General features: G+C 41.6%; 1 protein-coding gene and 1 pseudogene across 27 annotated transcripts in view; both read left to right on the top strand.

The window, feature by feature from the left end:
* LOC105464528 (RNA binding fox-1 homolog 2) overlaps positions 1-21,940 on the top strand; it is a 296,663-nt gene that overhangs the window by 127,620 nt on the left and 147,103 nt on the right. Inside the window, exon 1 of one of the 27 annotated variants that reach the window (XM_071080519.1) lies at positions 9,497-9,654. The exons of the other annotated variants lie outside the window; for them this stretch is intronic. Within the exon in view, the coding sequence (XP_070936620.1) occupies positions 9,640-9,654 (15 nt within the window). The 5' untranslated portion in view covers positions 9,497-9,639. Of the gene's footprint in view, positions 1-9,496; positions 9,655-21,940 lie in introns of those variants that run through there. 27 annotated transcript variants of the gene reach the window in all.
* Positions 3,932-9,380, top strand: LOC105464530 (NADH dehydrogenase [ubiquinone] 1 alpha subcomplex subunit 9, mitochondrial pseudogene; annotated as a pseudogene).

Genomic DNA, 21,940 nt, shown 5'->3' with positions numbered 1-21,940 from the left:
AGGAGCCTGTCTTGCAAATAATGAAGCTGGAATGAGGAGGGATTTCAGAAAGAGGGAATGAAGGGGTGTGGGGGAGAGGAATTGACACAAGATCAGTGTCTTTAGAACTGATTGAGAGGAGATACAGTATGAAGTGAGATTGGAGAAGTGGGCACCTAGCAGATCGTGTAGGACCTTAAAGACCATCATAAGGAGTTTGGAAAGAAAAAAAATGTAATGTGATGCCTGCCGGAGAAGCAGGAGAGTGATATGATCTGGTGTTTGTTTTACAAACTTTCTCTGGCTGCTGTGTGATGAGTGTTTTGGAAGGGAGCAACAATGGAAATGGGGGAACTAGTGTGATATTCAGGAAAGAGATGATGGTGGCTTGGGTTAAGGTGGTGGCAGTGGAGATCAAGTGAAGTCACACACACACAGAACTTGCTATATAGGTTGGATGTGAAGGATGAGGGTAAGGGAAGGGTTTCTGGCTTTCATAATTGTCAGGTAGTACCAGGGGACTTCAAGGGTGGTGATGGTGGAGAATTAAGGACCAGTTTTGGGCATGTTGAGTTTGACATGCTTGTGTGACAGCTAAGTAGTCATATTGGAGCGTGGGAAGAGGTCTCTGCTGGGGGTGTAACTTGGTAGTTACTGACAAGTTGATGGTATGTGAAGTAATGGGAATGGATGAGACAACTTCTAGAGAGAAGATGACTCAGGATTGAACCCCTAGGAACACTTACCTTTTAGAGGTCTGTCGAGGGAGAAGCCATAAAAAGATACTGAAACAGTAGCCAGTGATGCATGAAAAAAACCAAAAAGACGACATTGTAGTATCTCAGAAGCTAGAAGAAGAGAATGTTTTAAGAAGGTTGTCAGCTGGCCGGGCGCGGTGGCTCAAGCCTGTAATCCCAGCACTTTGGGAGGCCGAGACGGGCAGATCACGAGGTCAGGAGATCGAGACCATCCTGGCTAACACGGTGAAACCCCGTCTCTACTAAAAAATACAAAAAACTAGCCGGGCGAGGTGGCACGCGCCTGTAGTCCCAGCTACTCGGGAGGCTGAGGCAGGAGAATGGCGTGAACCCGGGAGGCGGAGCTCGCAGTGAGCTGAGATCTGGCCACAGCACTCCAGCCTGGGTGACAGAGCCAGACTCCGTCTCAAAAAAAAAAAAAAAGAAGGTTGTCAGCTTTGTTGAATCCTGCTAAGAGGTCAGATAAATGGGGAAGTAGTAGACCTTGATAAATTGATTTAATGGAGTGGAGGGCTTGGAAACTTTGTTTTGAGTAGACTGAAGAATATGAGAGGTGAAAAAATTGAGACAGGTACAGCCAACAACTTTTTCAAGACAATTTACCCTGAAGTGGTGAGCAGGGAAATAGCAGGTAGCTGGAGGGAGATGAGGGGTCAAAGGAGAACTTTAAAAAGTTAGGGTTCATTTAATCATTTACTTATTATAGGACATTAGATTTAGTGGTAAGAAGATACTGTCTGAATGCTTCTCATTTAAAATTACATACTTAGATAGAAAATTAGCTAAGAGGTTGTGTGTAGTGGCAGAAAATTAGCTAAGAGGTTGTGTATAGTGGCTCATGGCTGTAATCCCAGCATTTTGGGAGGTTGGGGCAGGAGGATTGCTTGAACCCAGGAGTTCAAGACTAGTCTGGGCAACATAGTGAGACCCGCCCCTTCTCTAATTTTTTTTTTTTTTTTTTAGCTGGAGTGGTGGCATGTGCTTGTATCCCAGCCACTTGGGAGGCTGACGTGGGAGAAGAGTTTGAAATAGTTTGAGCCCAGGAGGTCAAGGCTGCAGTGAGCCACGATGCCCCCACTGCACTCCAGCCTGGGCAACAGAGTGAGATCCTGTCTCAAAACAAACAGACAAAAAATACAATAAGAAAATTAGCTGAGAGTAGGTGGTGAAGAGCGAATGAGAGAGGTTTGAGGAGAAGCAAGAAATAGTCATTTTGGGGAGTAGGAAAGCTTTCAAGGGCAGCTTTGGTGGATTGCTTGGCATCGTTGAGTGTCCATTTGAGGTTTGTGATCATGAATATATAGTGAAGTCAGTCAGCTTGGTTGTGTGATTTTTCTTCAGCAACATTCAGCTGATTGGGCACAGGCACTAGAAAAGGCAGACAATTGGATTTAACCGGGATTGGAGTTTTGTCAGATGGCAGTGATGGAGAGGACAAATGATTGAGGGTATTTGCAAGGGAGAGATTGTAATTCTGGAACACAGCATCAAAATTGGACAAAGTGGGTGCAGAACCGGAGTGGGTAGGTAATGAAAAAGTGGTTGGGATGGTAGGACTTCATGAGGTCAAAAATTGTAGGGAGGGGATACCAGAGAAAGTTAGTTAGAAGTAAGGGAAGTTCTTTGAGAGTATAATTGAAACGTAATAAAGAAAGATGAGTCTTTTAAGATAATGCAGCTTTCTTTTCTTTTCTTTCTTTTTTTTTTTTTTTGTAACAGAGAGTCTCACTCTATGGCCCAGGCTGGAGTGCAGTGGTGCAATCTCAGCTGACTGCAACCTCTGCCTCTAGGGTTCAAGCGATTCTCCTGCCTCAGCCTCCTGAGTAGCTGAGACTACAGATTTACCACCACACCTGGCTAATGTTTGTATTTTCAGCAGAGACAGGGTTTATCAAGCTGGTCTTGAACTCCAGACTTCAAGTGATCCACCTGCCTCAGCCTCCCAAATTGCTGGGATTATGGGTGTGAGCCACCGCGCCCAGTCAAGATAATGCAGTTTTCTGTTTTAGGGATAGTAGCTCTGGGTTTCCTAATAACTGGGAGTAAGAGCTCTAACAAATCACTTATTTGCCTTTCCCAAGAGGCTAATTTTGAGATGGACCCCTTTCTCCATGTATACATCTAGAGCTTAGTTTAGACATTATAGAAGGTAACCACTATTCATAGAAGTTTCTGGGTCTGTTCTCTTAATGACATCAGTAGTAGCAGTGTTTTGGCCAGTGCACATGTACAGTATGTGTACACCAACTCCCAAACCCTATCTCTGTCATTTGTTGTTGTTTTTTACTTTTTTCTTGAGATGAGAGTTTTACTATGTTGCCCAGGCTGGTCTCAAACTCCTGGGCTCAATCAAACCTCCCACCTCAGCCTCCTGAGAAGCTAGGATTACAGGCTAACACAACCACACCTAGCTTCATTTGTTATTTAAAGTCTTGGTAATGGGCAGAGGTAGAGTGCAAGGTTATATCCAAGGTAAGTTTTTCAGTGATTTCTTCCAGTCTTGATTCAGTTTTGTCAGTGAATAGGTATGGTTTAGTGGAAACGATCTTGGAGTCTTAAAAACCAACGTTGAACTTTTGGCTCTTTATTCACTAGCTGTGAGACCATGAGTGTATTATGTTACCACTTTGAGCCTCAATTTCCTTTGATCTGTGAAAAAGATAATAGGGCCTATCTTACAGAGGTATTGTGAAGATGCAATGAGATAATGCATGCAAAGTTGTGGCACATAATATGCTCTGAGTAAATAGTAGCTGCTGGTGGTGTTATATTGAAATCAGCAAGTAGGAATGTTCACTGTTTTGTCTTCCACGGTGGTTTACATCCTCTAACTGGAAAGTGGCAGCCATATCTACCCCTTCTCCCATGAGTCTCTACTGCTGCATGTGGCCAGTGCCTCTGTCTAGACCAGCTTCTCAGATTTCAGTGTGCCTGAGAATTACCTGGGGCTTTTGTTATCATTTGATTTTGATTTTGTAAGTCTAGGGTGGGGCCTGAGATTCTTCAAATCTAAGGAGTTTCCAGTTGATGCTCATTCTGCTGATGCTGGTCCATGTGTCACATTTGAGTAGCAGAATTCTATTAGAGATTGCCCTGTGGGAATCCCTGCTATTTTAAGCTGAGAGGAAGTGAGGGAAAAAGAGCCTCATTCTTTCAGCTTTTTTTTTTTTTTTTTTTTTTTTTAGTCAGATTCATAGACAATACTCATACATCTCATTTCTCTAGCTCGGTGTTGTTTTGGTGAGTCTGTATTGTCTCTACCAGTCCAGGAAGTGATAGGAATATAAACTATGTATAGAGGGTTGCCTCAGATTTCTTATGAAAAATTTTTAGTGCTTGATTTTTCAGGTACATTTTTGAGAAATTGTGCTAGCTCCCCCGGTATACCTACTTCCCCCCACTATCCTCTTATAACCACAGAGAAACTCGTGTAAAACAAGTAGCCTCCCAGCCTGGCCAACATGGTGAAACCCGGCCTCTACTAAAAATACAAAAATAGCTGGGTGTGGTGGCGGGCACCTGTAATCCCAGCTACTTGGGAGACTGAGACAGGAGAATCACTTGAACCCGGGAGGCAGAGGTTGCAGTGAGCTGAGATCATGCCACTGCACTCCAACCTGGGTCACAGAGTGAGACTCCATCTCAAAAACAAACAAAACAAGTAGCCTCTTGAATTGTTGGAGTCAGAGGCAGAGAATCTAAAATGTGGCTCCAAACCCTTTCTGCCCACAAGACTCACATTACAAAATCCAGCATTTTTGAGATGTAAGAATTCAGGGTGCAAGGTTGGAATTATTGGCAATACTCATATTGCTGTCTCAGATTATCTGATTTTTCTTTCTCAGAAGCAAGCATGTCAGAAACTTCCTCGTGGGCCCTCCTCAGAAGACTTTCTTCAGTGCTCAAATGGACACATTCTCTCCTCTGAACTCACAGACAGTGTGATAAGCTATCAGTCACAAAGTCTGATAACATGCTCTCCTGATAGAATGAAGTGTGTAGGCATCTTAATCTCTGGATGATTCTTTTTAGAGTCTCTTTATAGTGTAGAGTTTTTACACCTTTTTGTCTCTTAATGTGAATTGTACATAGTTACAAAAGCATAGCTTTCCTTATTTGACTTTGATAATTGGAAAGAAATTTTTTTCTTCTCCTGCCACTTTGTTCCCCTTTTTTTCTTTCTTGGTTTTTTTTTTTTTCCTTTTTTTTAAAGGTAGAAAAATGTGAACATGCAGGAGCATGAATGAAAAAGATAGCTTCCCTGTGGGTTTTTGGTTTTTGTATGTATTCATAAAGGAAACGTACAGAAGAGTTTTATTTCTAACCAGACTGACCACCTAATTTTAAAGATTATAATCAGAAAAGGAATGGATGCATTTACAATAGGAATTTACAAGCCCTTCCTGTGGTTCCAAAAAAGTTTATGATGGTTCCACCCATGGGAGTTTTAGAGGTAGTTTTCAGAGTTTTTGTGACATATTTAAACTTTTCTTTATTTTGAGGGTTTCTTTTCTTGGTATTTTTCTCCTGCTTTGCTGCAGGGTATGTGTTTTATCTTTATTTTATTTTATTTTAGAGACAGAGTTTTGCTCTCATTGCTCAGGCTGGAGTGCGATGGCTGGATCTCGGCTCACCACAACCTCTGCTTCCCGAGTTCAAGCAATTCTCCTGCCTCAGGCTCCTGAGTAGCTGGGATTACAGGCATGCGCCACCATGCCCAGCTAATTTTTGTATTTTTAGTAGAGACAGGGTTTCTTATGTTGGTTAGGCTGGTCTCGACCTCAGGTGATCTGCCTGCCTCGACCTCCCAAAGTGTTGGGATTATAGACGTGAGCCACCGTGCCCAACCTTTTATCTTTATCCTATCCCAAACTTGATTAAAAGATAACACTATAAAGTTACAGTATGAAGATCCAGAATTTCATTATATTTATTTTATTGATACTTGGTTGAGAATGAATGACTGCCAGTGGTCATGGTGGCTCATGACTGTAATCCCACACTTTGGGAGGCCCAGGCAGGTGGATCACTTGAGGTCAGGAGTTTGAGACCAACCTGGGCAACATAGTGAAACCCCGTCTCTACCAAAAATACAACAAAATTAGCCAGGCATGGTGGCGTGCGCCTGTGGTCCCAGCTACTCTGGAGTCTGAGGTGGGAGGATCACTTGAGCCTGGGAGGCAGAGGTTGCGATGAGCTACGATCACGCCGCTGCACTGCAGCCTCTGGGCTACAGAGTGAGACCTGTCTCAAAAAACAAAAAACAAAAAAACAAAAAAGAAAACAAAAAAAGGATTGTGGGAGAAGATGGTGGCTGCTGCACATTCCTGGGTTCCCGGGCCCTGCCAATGTCATGTTCTGCCATTACTGCAATAGCCACATCTGTGTGTCACGGCCCACTCCATTGCCAGCTTCATCATGCCCTCATACCTCATGAGGTGGACGTTCCTCAGTCAGTGGGATCGTGGCCTCTGTGTTTGGAGCAACAGGATTCCTGGGCCAATGTGTTGTCAACCACCTTGGACGCATGGGGTCACAGGTGATCATTCCCTATCGGTGTGATACGTATGACATCATGCACCTTCATCCCATGGGTGACCTGGGCTAGCTTCTGTTTCTGGAATGGGACGCGAGAGATAAAGATTCTATCCGACGAGTAGTGGAACACAGCAATGTGGTCATCAATCTTGTTGGATGAGACTGGGAAATCAAAAACTTTGATTTTGAGGATGTTTTTGTGAAGATCCCCCAAGCAATTGCTCAGGTGTCCAAGGAAGTCGAAGTTGGAAAATTCATTCATGTTTCGCATCTGAATGCGAATATTAAAAGCTCTTCTAGGTATTTGAGAAATAAGGCTGTTGGAGAGAAAGCAGTGAGAGATGCATTTCCAGAAGCCATTATCATAAAGCTGTTGGACATCTTTGGAAGAGAGGATAGATTCCTTAATTATTTTGCAAATATGTGTTGGTTTGGTGCTATACCCCTTGTTTCCTTGGGCTGGAAGGCAGTTAAACAACCGCTATGTCGTAGATGTATCCAAAGGAATGGTTAATGCAGTTAAGGATCCTGATGCCCGTGGGAAAACCTTTGCTTTCATTGGGCCAAATGGGTACCTCCTCTTTGACCTGGTGAAGTACATCTTTGCTGTAGCTCACAGACTCTTCCTCCCGTACCCCTTGCCACGTTTTGCCTATCAGTGGGTAGCAAGAGACTTTGAAATAAGCCCATTTGAGCCCTGGACAACAAGGGATAAAGTGGAGCGGATTCACATCACAGACGTGACATTGTCTCACCTGCCCAGCTTAGAAGACCTTGGTATTCAGGCACCACCACTGGAACTCAAGGCCATCGAGGTGCTGCGGCGTCAGCGCACTTACTGCTGGCTGGCTGCTGAAATTGAGGATGTGAAACCGGCCAAGACCGTCACCATTTAGTGCCTCCTGAGTAACTCTTGGTTTTGGTGTCTTTTGGGTCAGCCCATGTGGTTTGAGCACCTAGCCAGGTGGTCTCTTTAGAGAATCCTGTACACAGTGAATAGGATTCCACCATTGAGGTTTAAAAAAAAAAGAATGAGTGTCGAGTAATAACAGACTCTTCAAAGAGTTCGAAAAAATGAATCTCTTGTCAGTGTAATTTTAATATAGTTATTTAGAGTATAGTATAGGGAGTGTTGGTGACTTAAGATTTAGGGCATGAGCTATGAAACTAGAGAGGGAAATTGTGTTTAAAAACTGATTATGGACATGTAAAAGAGTCTAAGTAACATTTTATGGGAAGTCAAGATTTATTTTTCTTTTTTATTTAGAAAACGGGCTGTCTCAGTTTCAGTCTTGGAAGTTCTTTCTCCTCTTTTGTACTACAAATGTGGTAATCTTGCCTTCAGAAGAAGCAGAGAGGTTCTCTGTAGAGAAAAAGAAAAGGTTTGGGTGGGGCCAAGAAGAATACCTGCCCCACCTCTCCAAGTTTAAGTGAGCTGGGAGTTTAAGGTGGGAGGAGAGAAAAGGTTCTTCTGCGGAAAGCATGCGTTCAGTGTGGAAGAAAAGGAAAAGTGATTCTATTTCTACCCTAAGAGGAAGAAACCCCACTACGGCGGGTAACTAAGCCCAGAGCACGCACAGTGGGAATATTAGGTAGGGAGAGTGAAAGTACCTGCATGGGGCCTACCTTGAGTGTGAGACTTGTAGACCTTACTTGGAGATTTTATAAGCAGGAAGGAGCTGTTTCAACATGTCTGAGGGGGAGCCAAAACCCTGAGGCAGCTGAAAGGTGGTTTTTATTTGCTTTTTATTTATTTTATTTATTTTTTATTTTTTGTTTTTTCTTTAATAAGTGGGAAGGAGTGGAATATTCCTCAAAACCTATTACCCTTTGAGAATGTTTTTTGTACCTACTATGTGCTAGGTACTATGCAAAAGACTCCATGGCCAAAAATAGATGAGTCAAGACGAGATGTTAGGTCTCCACCAAGGAAGATGTGCAAAGGAGAAGTGGTTTGCTATAGGAATACTTGGAGAAGTAGCCCGCAGAGGTGGTCAGTGCCATGTTACAAACACCAGGCCCCACAGAGAAAGGAGAGCTCACTCGCAGCTGGGGTGTGCTTTTGGATTTGAACATGGAGAAATGGCTCAGGGAAGCAAGGAACATGGGCCTCGACATTGGCATTAGAATATGGGGGATAATTACGTGATTTTCTGAATAAAAACCATTAGGACAGGTGATTTGATAATACTTGTTCACCACTGGGCATAATGAATAAAAACTTGCCTGGCAATAGGAGGCACTTAATAAATGTTTGAACTGAACTGAAATTAGAAAACATGGTCACCAGGAACATGGCAGACCGTTTACGTAGTTATATTATTCCAACACCTCTGAAAGGAGTATTATACCTATTTTTTGGTTGAGGAAACAGAAGCCTGGACAGGCTGGAAACTTTCCCCAGGCCATAATGATATTACTTGTAGATCTAGAATTGAAACCCAGGCCGTGCACCTTAGCCTGCCTACGTGGTGAGTAAAGTGTCTGTACCATGCTAGGAGCTCATGATCCACTTGACTCTTTCAGAAGCCCGGCTATGTTGATCTGAACTAGGGCAGTAGTAATAAAAAAGATGAAAAGCCTATTCAGTTTTATATCTTAAGTTTTCTTGTGTTTTAAAATCTTGTAAGATTAAGAATTATTAGTGGTGAAATGACATAAAGAATAGTGGTGTCCAGCAGACATTGTGAGAAAGGAATGTGGGCTCTGAGCAGGTTCTGTGTGTGTGCTTGGCTTCTGCAAGGGGCTCCACAGTTGGGGCAGAGGGAAAGCTTGGCTCACTCACCTGGATCTTAGAGGGCAGAGATTTTTGATTGCTTCATTCATGTTTAAAGAACTCATCTTAAACTAATGTATATCTAGCACTAGAAACTGGTGCTGGTGGTTTATAACTGACCCCACCCATCCCTGTCTTTTGCAATAATCTTTGTGAGTGGTGATTGTGTTTCTAGAAGTAGAATTACAGAGAGAGATTCCCTGAAGGCAAATACAGAGCGAGTGTGCTGTACACTCTAGTTCAGATACTCAGGGCTGGGAACTCCCAGAGAGAGAGAGAGAGAGAGAGAGAGAGAGAGAGAGAGAGAGAACAGAGAGAGAGGGAGAGAGAGAGGGAGGGACGGAGGGACGGAGGGAGGGTGAGAGGGAGGAGAGAGAACAACAGAACAGTCAGCTGGAGAGGAGGGGGGAGGAGACCAGTCTTTTTTTTTTTTTTTTAGGATTTTTTAACTCAAGTGATTTTGGGGGGTTTCTCCCCACCTCAAACCCTTGCCCCCCAGTTCTGGCATCTTCTTTCCTACGGTTCGCTGAAGTGCCTTTTTGCAGTCCAGGATCCACTGACCGCTGAGTTTGAGCAGCCCGATCTGACATGATGTACCTCTGGGTGAGTACAGAGTGCTGTGGGTGAGGGTTTGCACTTGCACATATAAGGAGTGGAAAGCTGCGAGGTTCTGCTGTTGCACAAATGGCCTCCCCATAGAGCACAGACTGCCACATCCCCTTCTGTTCCAAGGTGTTAGGTTTTTAAAACCTAGCAGTGATTGTGACATTGTTTATTTCCTCCCCCTATGTTATTTATCTTGTCAGACTTAGGTGCAAGGGCTGAACTCCCTGCGCAGTACCATCCCCTGGGCTTGGTAGGTTTAGAGAAGGCAAGTGGGGCAGGTGAAGTGAGCTGGTTGCTTCAGGAACTGCAGTCTTCCTGGTGGCTCAGGATCGACTTGTGTTTTGTTTTGGGGGTACTGACCTTCATAAGCCATGTCTTTAGATATTGAGAGCCAATAGGTGGCATGATTATTAATTAGGAATAAGCTTTCATAAGCTTTTATCTATTAATTATTACTATCCTTCACAGTAGTCTTGTGAAGTAGGTCACTCACTACTGTTATTAAAATTGTATGAGGAAAGTAATTAAGTCACAAAGAGTGACTTGCCCATAGTTAGAAATCAAGTCTATAGCAGTTAGAATAGTAATTAATAATCAGACATTATAAAGCATTTTATGTTTGCCAGGAATGTAGTACCTTCTATTATTGTAATTTACCATTAATTGTAGCATTGTAGTTTGGGATGGAGGAAAACTTTCTAGAACTGGAGAAGTTTGTAAATTATGATATGTGACAACTTTTAGAGGAATGTCAGAGGAAATAATACAGAAACTGCTCCCCGCACCCGCCTGCAATTTTTAGTTGTTAAGACAAGAACATCTTATAGTCCATTGCAAAGATGGCAGTATGTCTCTCGAGCAAACAGCTGTTGTGTGTTGCTAAGGGAGCCTACTAGATGTGATGCCCTTGGCTACTAGCCAGCTTTTTGAAAGTTTCCCTTTGCCCTTTGCCCTTCAGCCCAGATGTCTGGAATTGCAGGAACCTACTTGGCTAACGCAGGCTAAATTTATAAATTATCAGAAAGCAAATTTTAACTGCGTTTGGAGAGATGGAGCTTGTTCACAGAAGACATATATGTATATATGTGTGTGTTGGGAGGGGCTGCTTTTCGTGCTTCTCCCTTCATGTTTGAATATGACCTTGAAATATTATTTTCTCTCCTCTATTGATTTTTTGTGTAGTCTTTGTAAGAGCTCGGAACTTTTCTGACACACTAATGTGCATTGAGTAGTTTTTGCCTCCCTGTAAACTAGTCATCTGTGCAGGCTCTTTGCAGCCTTGTGGGTGGGATTGATCAGCCCTGTTGACCTGAAGGATGGGCTGTTCTGTCTTTTGATTTGTTTGGAAGAGGAGTTATGAAAGGAAGCAAGTTGAATTAATCTCATTTTCACTCACTTATGTTTGATGAAAGCAGACAGTGACAGTCTCCTTAGTTATTTCCTTTGTGTTTACGTTACAGTTATTTGTATATTTATCTCAATTGATTTTTTACTTATTAACCCCGGAATAGAGCTTCTGGCCTGATGCCAGATTGAGATAAAAATATGCCAAGATTACTATACCCCACAACCCTTGGAGCAGCCAGCTGGGGCTTGGGAATCCCCTGGTCACTTTGATCATGTTCTCCCTAATTTGTTTACCACTTTGTGCTATAAAAAATATTTCCTATGTGTGCCATGACACCTGAAGGCTTGGGTAGCACTGCCTAGAGGGCAAAAAGCAGGTCAGCTCTATCTCTTTTACTATTTGTCTCATCTAGCCCAGTGCCTTTGTTTACTTTATTGAGGACGTGCAGAAGGAGCCATAGCGAATAATGCCCAGATACGTAGAAGGAAACCTGGCTGGTCACGCATTCAGTGGGAGGCACAGAGGAGCTGCTGTGGACTAGGAATAGGAGATGAGCGTTTTAGTGGAGGTTTAGCCAGTACCAAGCCATGTGACTTTCGGCAGTCATTTGACTATTTTGAGACTCAGTTTCCACATCCATAAGATGATTGAACTGAACCTCTTCTTATTCTGAAATTCTGTGAAGTGAATTTTATGTAGCAGTAGATATGCCTGAAAAATGTCCAGTTCCACAAGGATGTTTAGGTCCAGGTGAACAGAGAGAACTGTCAAACATACATGTATCACCTCCATTGCTTGCTTGGTTTGGTATCAGTAATGGGTCAAAGGCACCCTTTCTGAGTATTCTAGAAAAATTACTGGACTGTGTTTAGTTGTCAGTACCTCTGAATTGGTGCAGATAGACATTTTTAGGAGTAAAAGTTATAGCTTATCCAGGCATTTTCATTTGTGTAGTTAGATGCAGCTCATTAATTTGCTCCCGTGTGTCTAGAACTCTGAGATAGAATGCTATCTTGTGCTCTCTCTATACTTCTTTGCCAGATTTTCTCCCCGCTTTCCTGTTGAGTCATCCTCTTTTTTAGTGAATTTGGTAGCGTCAGTTGGCAGCCTGAGGTGGTGAAAAGAATATGGGTTTCAGAAACTTCACTAGGTCTAAATCCCACCTCTGCCATTTCCAAGTGTTTGACTGTTAACAAGTTACTTAACCTCTCTGAGCCTCAGTTTCATTTGTCATATAGGGAAAATAGTAGCACTCAGGATTGTTGTGAAGATTTGAGATAATCTGTGAAACATACTTAACATGGTGAATGGCCCACAATAGATGCTCGGTAAATAACTAGTACAAGCCAACTTTTTGCTTTGAACATTTGCATAGACAGACTACTCACCATCCCAAGTGTTTTCTCTGTCATGTTGAGGGTATCTTTGAATTCGTATAGGGAGAACTTTGATAAACACAAACTAGTTTTTTGTGAAATATTTTCCTGCTTAATTTGTATGTTAAGTACTCATGGCTTGGGAGCCCTTGTTAAGGTTGCCTCCTGATGGAGAAAATCCCCACTGTTTGTTGTAAACTTTTTTTTTTTTTGAGGTATACAGTACTATTAAGCATTCATTGTGTCATTTATTCTCCCTCTGTCATTGCCATCATCAAAAACAGGGAGAGGAAGAGACAGACAGACAGATATGATTCCTGTACTGAGGGAACTTACTTGTTTGATGATTGTATAATTTATATCCAATAAACATAATTATAGACCACTTACTTAAATTACCAGAAAACAGGATATGTTCTCCCTGTCTGAGCAGTCTTAGCTGGACAGGCACCAGGCACTCTCTTATTCATGCTCTATGTGGATGAACTTCTGGATTTTATTTTGAACTGTTGTTTTATCGTAGATCAATTCTGTCTTCTTAATAAATCAGTTCAGCCAACATTTAATGAATGCCCATAATGGGTAGAACCAGCTGTTGCAAATACAAAGATGATTAAAGACATAGTGCGCCCTGGCCGGCCTTAGTGGCTCACACCTGTCATCCCAGCACTTTGGAAGGCCAGGGTGGGCAGATCATGAGGTCAGGAGATCGAGACCATCCTGGCAAACATGGTGAAACCCCATTTCTACTAAAAATACAAAAAATTAGCTGGGCGTGATGGCACGCAACTGTAATCCCAGCTACTCAGGAGGCTGAGGCAGGAGAATCCCTTGAACCCAGGAGGCGGAGGTTGCAGTGAGCTGAGATTGCGCCTCTGCTTTCTAGCCTGGGCAATAGAGCGAAGACATAGTGTGCCCTTAACAAATTTATAACACCATGGCAGAGAATCAGTGTACACAGATAATAATGATTTTTGTACGCTATTCAAATCTGTGTACATAGATAATAATGATTTTTGTATGCTATTCAATTAACACATATAAGTGAAGTTCTTTTATGTGCTATTTCATCCTCACAACATTGCTAAGGACTAAGTATCATTATCTCTATTGTACAGGTGAGGAAAGCAACTATGAGAGAGTATGTGACAAGCAGTAAATGGCAGACCTGGAAACTCAATCTCATCTTTTAAAAACTATGGCTCTTATTTCATTTTACACTAGCTTCTTTTGGGAGAATCTGATTTTTTTTTTTGTTTTATTTTATTTAATTTTATTTTAAACTATTGAATGATAACATTTAGTCCTCATTGCACCTGGGTGTTAGCTATTATCTTCATTTTTCAGATGAGAAAACAGATATTTCAGTAACTTGCAAAGTTATACAGTTTGCAGTTTGATCAGAGTTAGAATTTGAACTGTGGTTTGTCCATCCCTAAAACTTGCTATACCACAATTAACCTCATTTTGTATTTGTTCAGTGGTGTCCAGTTTATCAGTATAGTAGTCCCCGTTATTCATGGCTTCACTTTCTGTAGCTCTAGTTACCCAAGGTCAATCACTTTCCAAAAGTATTGAGAGAGATAAAGAAACCACATTCATGTAACTTTTATTATAGTATATTCAATTTTGTTATTAGTTATCCTTAATCTCTTACTGTGCCTAATGTACAAATTAAACTTTATCATAGTATATATAGAATTCAGTACTACCCAAAGTTTCAGGCATCTACTTGGGGGTCTTGGAAGATATTTCCCACAGATGAGGGACACTACCTGTACTACCATTCAGCATGGCACAAGGCTAGAGTAGAGAAATGAAAATAAGGAAACCTGAATTCTGCTTTCTTCCCCCTTCGTTACTTGAGACAATTACTTAACTGCATATACCTTGATTTTTCAGGTTATGAAAAAGATGTATTCTTAGGAACATTCATGGAATAATCTTAGAAAAATGCATATCAGCCATTTTAGAAATGAAGTAGTGAGTGACTAGTGGCTTTATCCTAAAACTTGGAAATCACAGACTTTGAGTCAAAAGATACAGTTTTAGGTCTTAGTTGTGCCATTTGTCAGTGTATCATCTTTCTAGCATGTTTCCTAATCTTTAAAATGGGACCAAGAGATTATTGAGATAACCTGTGAAAGTTTCTGGAAGTTCTTTTGTGTGAAACAAAAATAAGGTAACAACAACACCTTATTGTTCAGGTTTCACGTTAGTCATTTAGTGCTTTTTATCACTACTTTGTCACTCTAGTTGCTCTATACAATTAGAGAACTAGACTTAATAGTAAGTTGAATTATCACAAAACGTAGACAACGGCTCAGTTCAGATAACATTTAAGATCAGGCTGAGTTCGGATAACATTTAAGATCAGATACCATGATAGGTATGGTACTTGACAGTGAAAAGCCATTAAAAGATTATAAGTAGGATTGGGAGTAGGGTGAAGTGAAGTTTATAATTAGATTTGTTTTTTAAAAAGATACCTACACAGATTAGAGGAGAGTAAAAGTGCAGAGAGAAGTTAGGTGATTGTCATGTAAGAGTCTGAGTGACAGGGAAGGTCATGCTAGAATGGGCTAGAGGGAAGCGGAGCTGTATTGAGAGATTCAGAAGGTAAAATTGACAGGATGTTGTAATTCAGAAGAGGACCAGGTTTTTGTAGGAGAGAAGATGAAAGGGATCATGGGTTTGGTTTTGGATTTAGTACTTGGGTAACTTTGAGATGTTCAAGAGGAAATATTGCTTACATGGCCACCTAAGTCTGGAAACAGAAGGAAAGATAGAGGCTTTCCTCTATTGTGAGAAGTCTGCATGCCCCAAGCGGGTCTCATAATGGCTTAAAATGATAATGGTCTAGGGAGGAATGTAGAGCAAGAAGAGAAGTTAATGCCTGGAGAAGAATGAATTTTCTTTTCTTTTCCTTTTTGAGACGGAGTCTTGCTCTTTTACCCAACCTGGAGCACAGTGGCATGACCTTGGCTCACTGCACCCTTCGCATCCTGGATTCAAGCGATTCTCCTGCCTCAGCCTTCAAACAGCTGGGATTATAGGCACCCTCACCATGCCTGGCTAATTTTTGTAGTTTTTATGGAGACGGAGTTTCACCATGTTGGCCAGGCTGGTCTTGAACTCCCGACTTGTAGAGATCTGCCCGCCTCGGCCTCCCAGAATGCTGGGATTACAGGCCTTAGTCAGTGTGCCTGGCCAAGATTTTCAAAGGAAGCAAGGAACTAGGTTTTGGAGACCTTATTCTTAAGGAGGAAAACCAGGACATTAGGAAATCGAGATAAGAGATTACGGCAAGGCACTGAAAACCGTCCTTGGGTTTAGCAATATGGAGGTCATTGGTGACTTTAGCAAAGGTTATTTTGGTGGAACGATGAGGGCAGAAGCCTGAGTTTAGCAATATGGAGGTCATTGGTGACTTCAGCCCCCCCTTCCCTTTCTGCCATGAGTGGAGGCAGCCAGAGAACCTCACCAGATGCAGGTGCCAGTGCCACACTTCTTGCACAACCTGCAGAACTGTGAGCCAAATAAACCTCTTTTCTTTATAAATTACACAGCCTCAGGTATTCCTTTATAGCGACATTAAATGGACCAAGACAATAGCCTAGAGCAATGGGCTGTATTGTATAGCCTAGGTATGTAGTAGACTAGACCATCTAGGTTGGTGTAAGCACACTTTGATGTTCTCACACAATGAAATTGCTCAGTGATGCATTTCTCAGAACACATTCCTGTTAAGTGACACATGACTACTGTATTGCAGATTTGAGGAGTGAAGCAAGGTATAAAATAATAATCTCAAAAAATGGGGAGTAAATTTACTACAGAGATGAAGTAGGCTTAAGATTTGTGATTATAAATTTGATGTATGTGGTGGCGAGTCAGTTGTGTGAGTTTTATCCAGCGATCTTCTGTTATTTAAATGCAGGAGAGAAGTAAGTACATGGTTGGAGCTACCAAATAAGTTAGAGTAAGGGAAAAGAGGACAAGGAAATTAAGATTTTTTGGAGAAGACTCTGTATAGTATGGGGCCATAGGATCTAAACTGGCTTAGGCGGGAAGTAGAACATGAGAAGGAGTAATAGTGAAAAAGTGGTACGATCAACCTGTAAACTAGAGATCTTAAGGAGGCTGGAGAATTGCCACAGGGGTCAAACTACTATTGTAAGCAAATGCTTGATGGTGTGATAATAGAATACTTGAAATTTTTATAGGTGATGATTGTGTTAGAATATGATGCTAGGTGAATGGCTTTAGGTAAAATGGTGGAAAAATACAGTTGGTGCTAAAGATTTCAACAAGAAGGCCAAAGTGTTGAATCTGTGTGGCTGCTGAAGTTATCAGAGTGATAAGAGTAACAATGGAGATGAAATCAGGGAGCTGTATTTAGCAGGTGATAGGTGCAGTTTGCCTGAAGGGAAGAGAAGTAGTTTGGAAGCAGTATTGGGAAGGAAGGAAGAGGATACCTGGAAGGTCCAAAACTGCATGGTAATGGGGAGTAAGGTGGATGCTTGCCCCTGCTGAGGTATGTGATGGGTAAGAGAAAAGTGTTTACCGTAGAAGCAACAGTAATCTCAGGGGCAGTCAGGTTTCCTTCAGATCAAGAGTAAAGAGAATTTCACAGAAGAGAGGTCAAGTATATAGAGGAGTTTACTGAGAATAGCTCATGACTTCCAGGGCGTGGGAGGGCAAGAAAGAGCAGGAGGTGGGATCAGAGAAGGCATAGAGAACAGTTACCATTGTAGTTGTTCAGGTATGAGGTAAAAGGGCCTTGAGGTCAGGGTTTGACAGTGAAAATAAAGATTTAAGTAGAGAGGAAAGTCTTATGCATGAAAGCTAAAAGATAGTAAGCTTCGGTTATTTAGGAAAGCTGCCTTTACTATTTGTTTTAATGTGACATTTAATGTTAAACAACTATCTCTTTTTGGTCATGTTTCAAACCAGAATATGGAACTTTGTTGTAAAATGTATAAATTAAGGACTAAATTCGGAACCAAGTAAGTAAATACTCATTGTAGATTTTAAATTGTTCGTTTGGAGGAGTAGAAAAGCAGCGTGATCAAAGCACACATATTGACAAGTGGGAAAGGGAGGGTGGAGGATTAAATGCCCAAGATACATTTCCTCTGGTCCTTTTCCCAACAACAACAAAAATCTATTTTAGGAGCTGTAGTCTTACTTCACTAACTCTCCTTTCTCCTTGGTTCTAGAAAACTGTACAGTCATGTACCGCATAAAGACGTTTCAGTTAGCTATGAACCGCATCATTCATCAATACAGTTGAACGCATCAGTCAATGCAGTTCAATCCTACGGTGGTTTCCTAAGAGTGTATAAATAACAATGGTATCTTTACTGTCCCTTTTTCTGTGTTTAGATACATAAATACCATTGTGTTACGATTGCCCACAGTCTAGTATTCAGCAGTCATACGCTGTACATGTTTGTAGCCTAAGAGGAATAGGTCATACATACCGTATAGCCTAGGTGTGTAGTAGGCTATCTGAGTTTATGTAAGTACACTCTATGATGATCTCACAACTATGAAATCACCTAACAACACATTTCACAGGATGTGTTCCTGGCATTAAGCAGCACATGACTATATTGCTTTTAAAAGTTGTAATCTAGTTGAAAGCATTGCATTCCTGTTTAGAATTAGTATCTTTTTCTGAATGTGAGAACTTGGTGCTCTGCTTCACAAATTTTTTTTTTTTTTAGCATCTTTTACTATTATTAAATAAGAGAACATATGTTACTTGTAATTGAAGGCCAGCATAGAATAGACATTCCACAGATATTGGTTGAGAAGTTAATTGGATATTCTAGGTATAATGAATTGTCTGTGTAGCAAAATGTTCAACTACAATAATGGGTTTGGGCCAGGTGCGGTGGCTCACACCTGTAATCCCAGCACTTTGGGAGGCCGAGGTAGGCAGATCATGAGGTCAGGAGATCGACACCATCCTAGCTATACGGTGAAACCCTGTCTCTACTAAAAATACAAAAAATTAGCTGGCATGGTGGTGGGCGCCTGTAGTGCCAGCTACTCGGGAGGCTGAGGCAGGAGAATGGTGTGAACCTGGGAGGCGGAGCTTGCAGTGAGCCGAGATTGTGCCACTGCACTCCAGCCTGGGTGACAGAGCAAGACTCCGTCTCAAAAAAAAAAAAATTAGGTTTGGGTTTCAGTTAACCCAAATCTATAGGCTCTGTACTGTCTTAATTGTGTATTAACTTGTATAGTGTTTACTTACTTGTTTAAATATAGACCATTGATTCAGAGGTTAAATAAATAAAGACCGAGCTTTCATTCCCTAAAATAACTGTCCAATTATTTTTCCTGAGTGTGAGGTGAACCCTTTAATCACTGGCCAGATTCTTGTGTCCATGAAAATCAGGAAACTGACTGTGGTTTCATGGTGTTTCACATCATATGCTAGTTACATTTCTGTCCCTGGCCTAGTCATTAGCCTGCTGTGTATTAGATACATGATCTTTCTGCTCTTGCGTCTCATCTGTAAAATGGGCATGATTATTTCCCAGTAGAATTGTTCAGTATTATTTCTTAGATAAATTGACATCCACATAAAAATATTCTTAATGATCTATTTATTCTGCTTCTTGTACAGTACTTGAAATTGCCAATTAGGTAAAAAAAATTATGTTTTTTTTGGCAAGATGGGACTGAAAGTCTCACTAAACAGTACAGTAGATGCCAAAGGCTGGGCAGGGGTGGGGGGACAGAGCACGTGTTGGGAAGATCAGTTGTTAATGTGTCTATGTTCTCCTCTGCTATAATTCAGTATTTTTAGATATTTATTTTTATTTTTGTGTTTAATTTTATTAAATTAAGGTTATTAAAAATAAGTTTCTTGGAGTCATTGAAAATCAAAACCATTTTTGCTTGTTGCTCAACAAGTTGCTGTAATATTGGATATCTGCCGATAATATTCAAACTGGAGAAATTTTCAATTGTTAAAGGCAGTTGGGATTGGAAGGGATAAGAAAACAAATTCCCTAGTGCCTCCTATGATAGGATGCTTTCATTACTATTGTCTTGTTTCATCTTACAGCAGGGAAGGAAGATTCAATGTGCAGTCTTGCTTCAGAGTCAATACTCTTAACCAATACATTGTAATACGTTCAGCTGGTCTATGATAGGCAGCATCTAAGATGGTCCCTGGTGATCCCCATCTCCTGATATTCATACCCTGTGTATTCTCTTCCCCTTATAGGCTAGACCTAGTGACTCACTTTGAATGCATAGAATATGGAAAAAGCTATGAGATGTCACTTCCAAGATTTGGTTACAAAGAGACTGTGGCTTTTATCTTGGGTGTTTGCCCTCTCTACCTTTCTCTCAGAGCCCCTACACTGTTAAGTAGCCCTGTGGGAAGGCCCATGAGCCAAAGATGTCTAGGCCTAATAGCTAGTGGCCTGCCAAAAACCGGGTGAGTGAGTTTGGTCGCGGATCCTCGATAGTCAAGCCTTAATGACTGCAGCCGCAGCCAACACCTTGACTGCAGCCTTGTGAGAGTCCTTGAACCAGAGGCACTTAGCTTACCCAGCTGGATTTCTGATCCACATAAACTGAGATAATAAATATTGTTTTAAGCTACAGTGATTGAAAATGAATTGTTACATAGAAATAGATAACTAGGCTGGGTGTGGTGGCTCACGTCTGTAATCTTAGCACATTGTGAGGCCGAGGCAGGTGGATCGCTTGAGCCCAGGAGTTTGAGACCAGCCTGGGCAACATAGCAAAACCCCATCTCTACTAAAAATACAAAAATTAACCGGGCGAGGTGGTGCGCATCTGTAGTCCAGCTACTTGGGAGGCTGAGGTGGGAGAATCACCTGAGCCTGGGAGGTCTAAGCTGCAATAAGCTGAGAGCGAGAACCTGAGCAAGAGAGCAAGACCCTGCATCCAAAAAAAAGAGAGAGAACTACAGATTTTGGTACCAATAGTGGGGTGCTTTTTGGTAAACATCTAAACTGTGGGAGTGACTTTGGAACAGGGCAGTGGACTTTTGAGGAGCGTGTTAGTATAAGATTAGAGTACCTTGAACACAATGTAAAATACAGGACTTTGAGGCGATTGTCATGAGGTCTTAAAGGAAAGAAACTGGAAGAAAGGGGATCCTTGTTATGTAGTGGCTGAAAGTTTAGCCACATTATCGTTTGTAGTTATGGTAAGCAGAAAGTGTGTTTCATGAACTGAGAGAGCTAGCTAAGTAAACTTCTAAGCAAAACATTGCAGATGCCCCCTGGTTCCTTCTTGCTGCTTAAAGTATGAGGGGAAATAAATAAATTGAGGGAAGCACTGTTAAAAAAGGAGCCAAAACTTGATGATTTTGAAAATTCTCAGCCTTTCTGGTTGGCAAAGGGTGATGAAATTAAGACATGCCAAAGATCAATTCAAGACCCATTCCAGGGAGAATGGTGGTCTAAAGGTAAAGCGGAGGCTGTGCCTGTAAAGCCTTTTGTTAAGACCTGAGAAGGTAATGCCTTAGGGTACTCTTCAGTCACACTAAAGGCTGTCAGTCAAACAATAGGACTTCTAGCCTTTTTAGCAGGAGCCCAAGGAGAGGTAGAGAAGAGTTCCTCTTGGAGAGATCTATGGGTATAACTTTTGTCTATTGTGGTGAGATTTGCAGGAAATCCACTGTAGCAAGGACTGAACAAGAAAAGAACCAGTACAAAATGAAGAGGCTGTTGGACACCCCTAGCATTCTACTGGCAGGAAGCAGGCTGAGAAAGTGCTCAGCAGCTAACACATGCCACCTTTCATCAAAAGGGAAAGATGACTCAGAGGTTGGAAGCAGGAGCCTAGAGATGAAGGCAGAAGTCATGGAGAATTCTTTTCCCAGTGTTGAGACTTAATCAAGGAACTTTCAGCATTTGCCCTGCTAGATTTCAGAGTCAATATGGATCATTGACTCCTTTGTGCCCCCTAGTTCCCTGCCTTTCTTTTGTAGAAAAAGTTATGCCATTTAGTGATTGCAAGGATTTTAGAGAACAGAAACCCATAGAGCAAGTGAGAAAGGAGCCCTAATACCATTCTGGGAGCCATCTGGGCTCCCAGAATGCCATGCTGTTGTTAAATTGCTTCTTTTGGCTTTTGTTTACAGGTCATAAGTACCAGATGATATGTGCAAAACTGAAGCAATCAGGAGAGGATTTCCCACCTCCATATTTACCCACTTTCTCTCATCAGTATCAGTAAACTGTCCCTTCACCCATGAAGCATTTGCCTTCCTATATAAGGTGAACCCTCCAGTTGTACACTAGGTCCTATCTCTGCTAGTGTGTTTAGGACATGGATCCAGCAATTCTCTCCCCTCTCTGGGATCATCAAGTTTTCTCTCTTTATTGGCTTAGTCCTGTCAGCATACAGTTAAGCTGTTCTTTCGCTTACTTAAAAATAATACTCTTGACCTCACTTTGTCAGCAACTGCTGAATTTCTTTTCCTTTAAAGCAAAACTCAGTAGAGTTGTTTATATTTGATTATATCAGTTCTCCTCTCAAACCCAGGCAACCAGGTTTT

This window comes from Macaca nemestrina, chromosome 15 (genome assembly GCF_043159975.1).
Source record: "Macaca nemestrina isolate mMacNem1 chromosome 15, mMacNem.hap1, whole genome shotgun sequence".
NCBI classification, from domain to species: domain Eukaryota; kingdom Metazoa; phylum Chordata; class Mammalia; order Primates; family Cercopithecidae; genus Macaca; species Macaca nemestrina.
The sequence above is the reverse complement of the archived record's forward strand: the minus strand, read 5'-3'. Positions and strand labels throughout refer to the sequence as shown.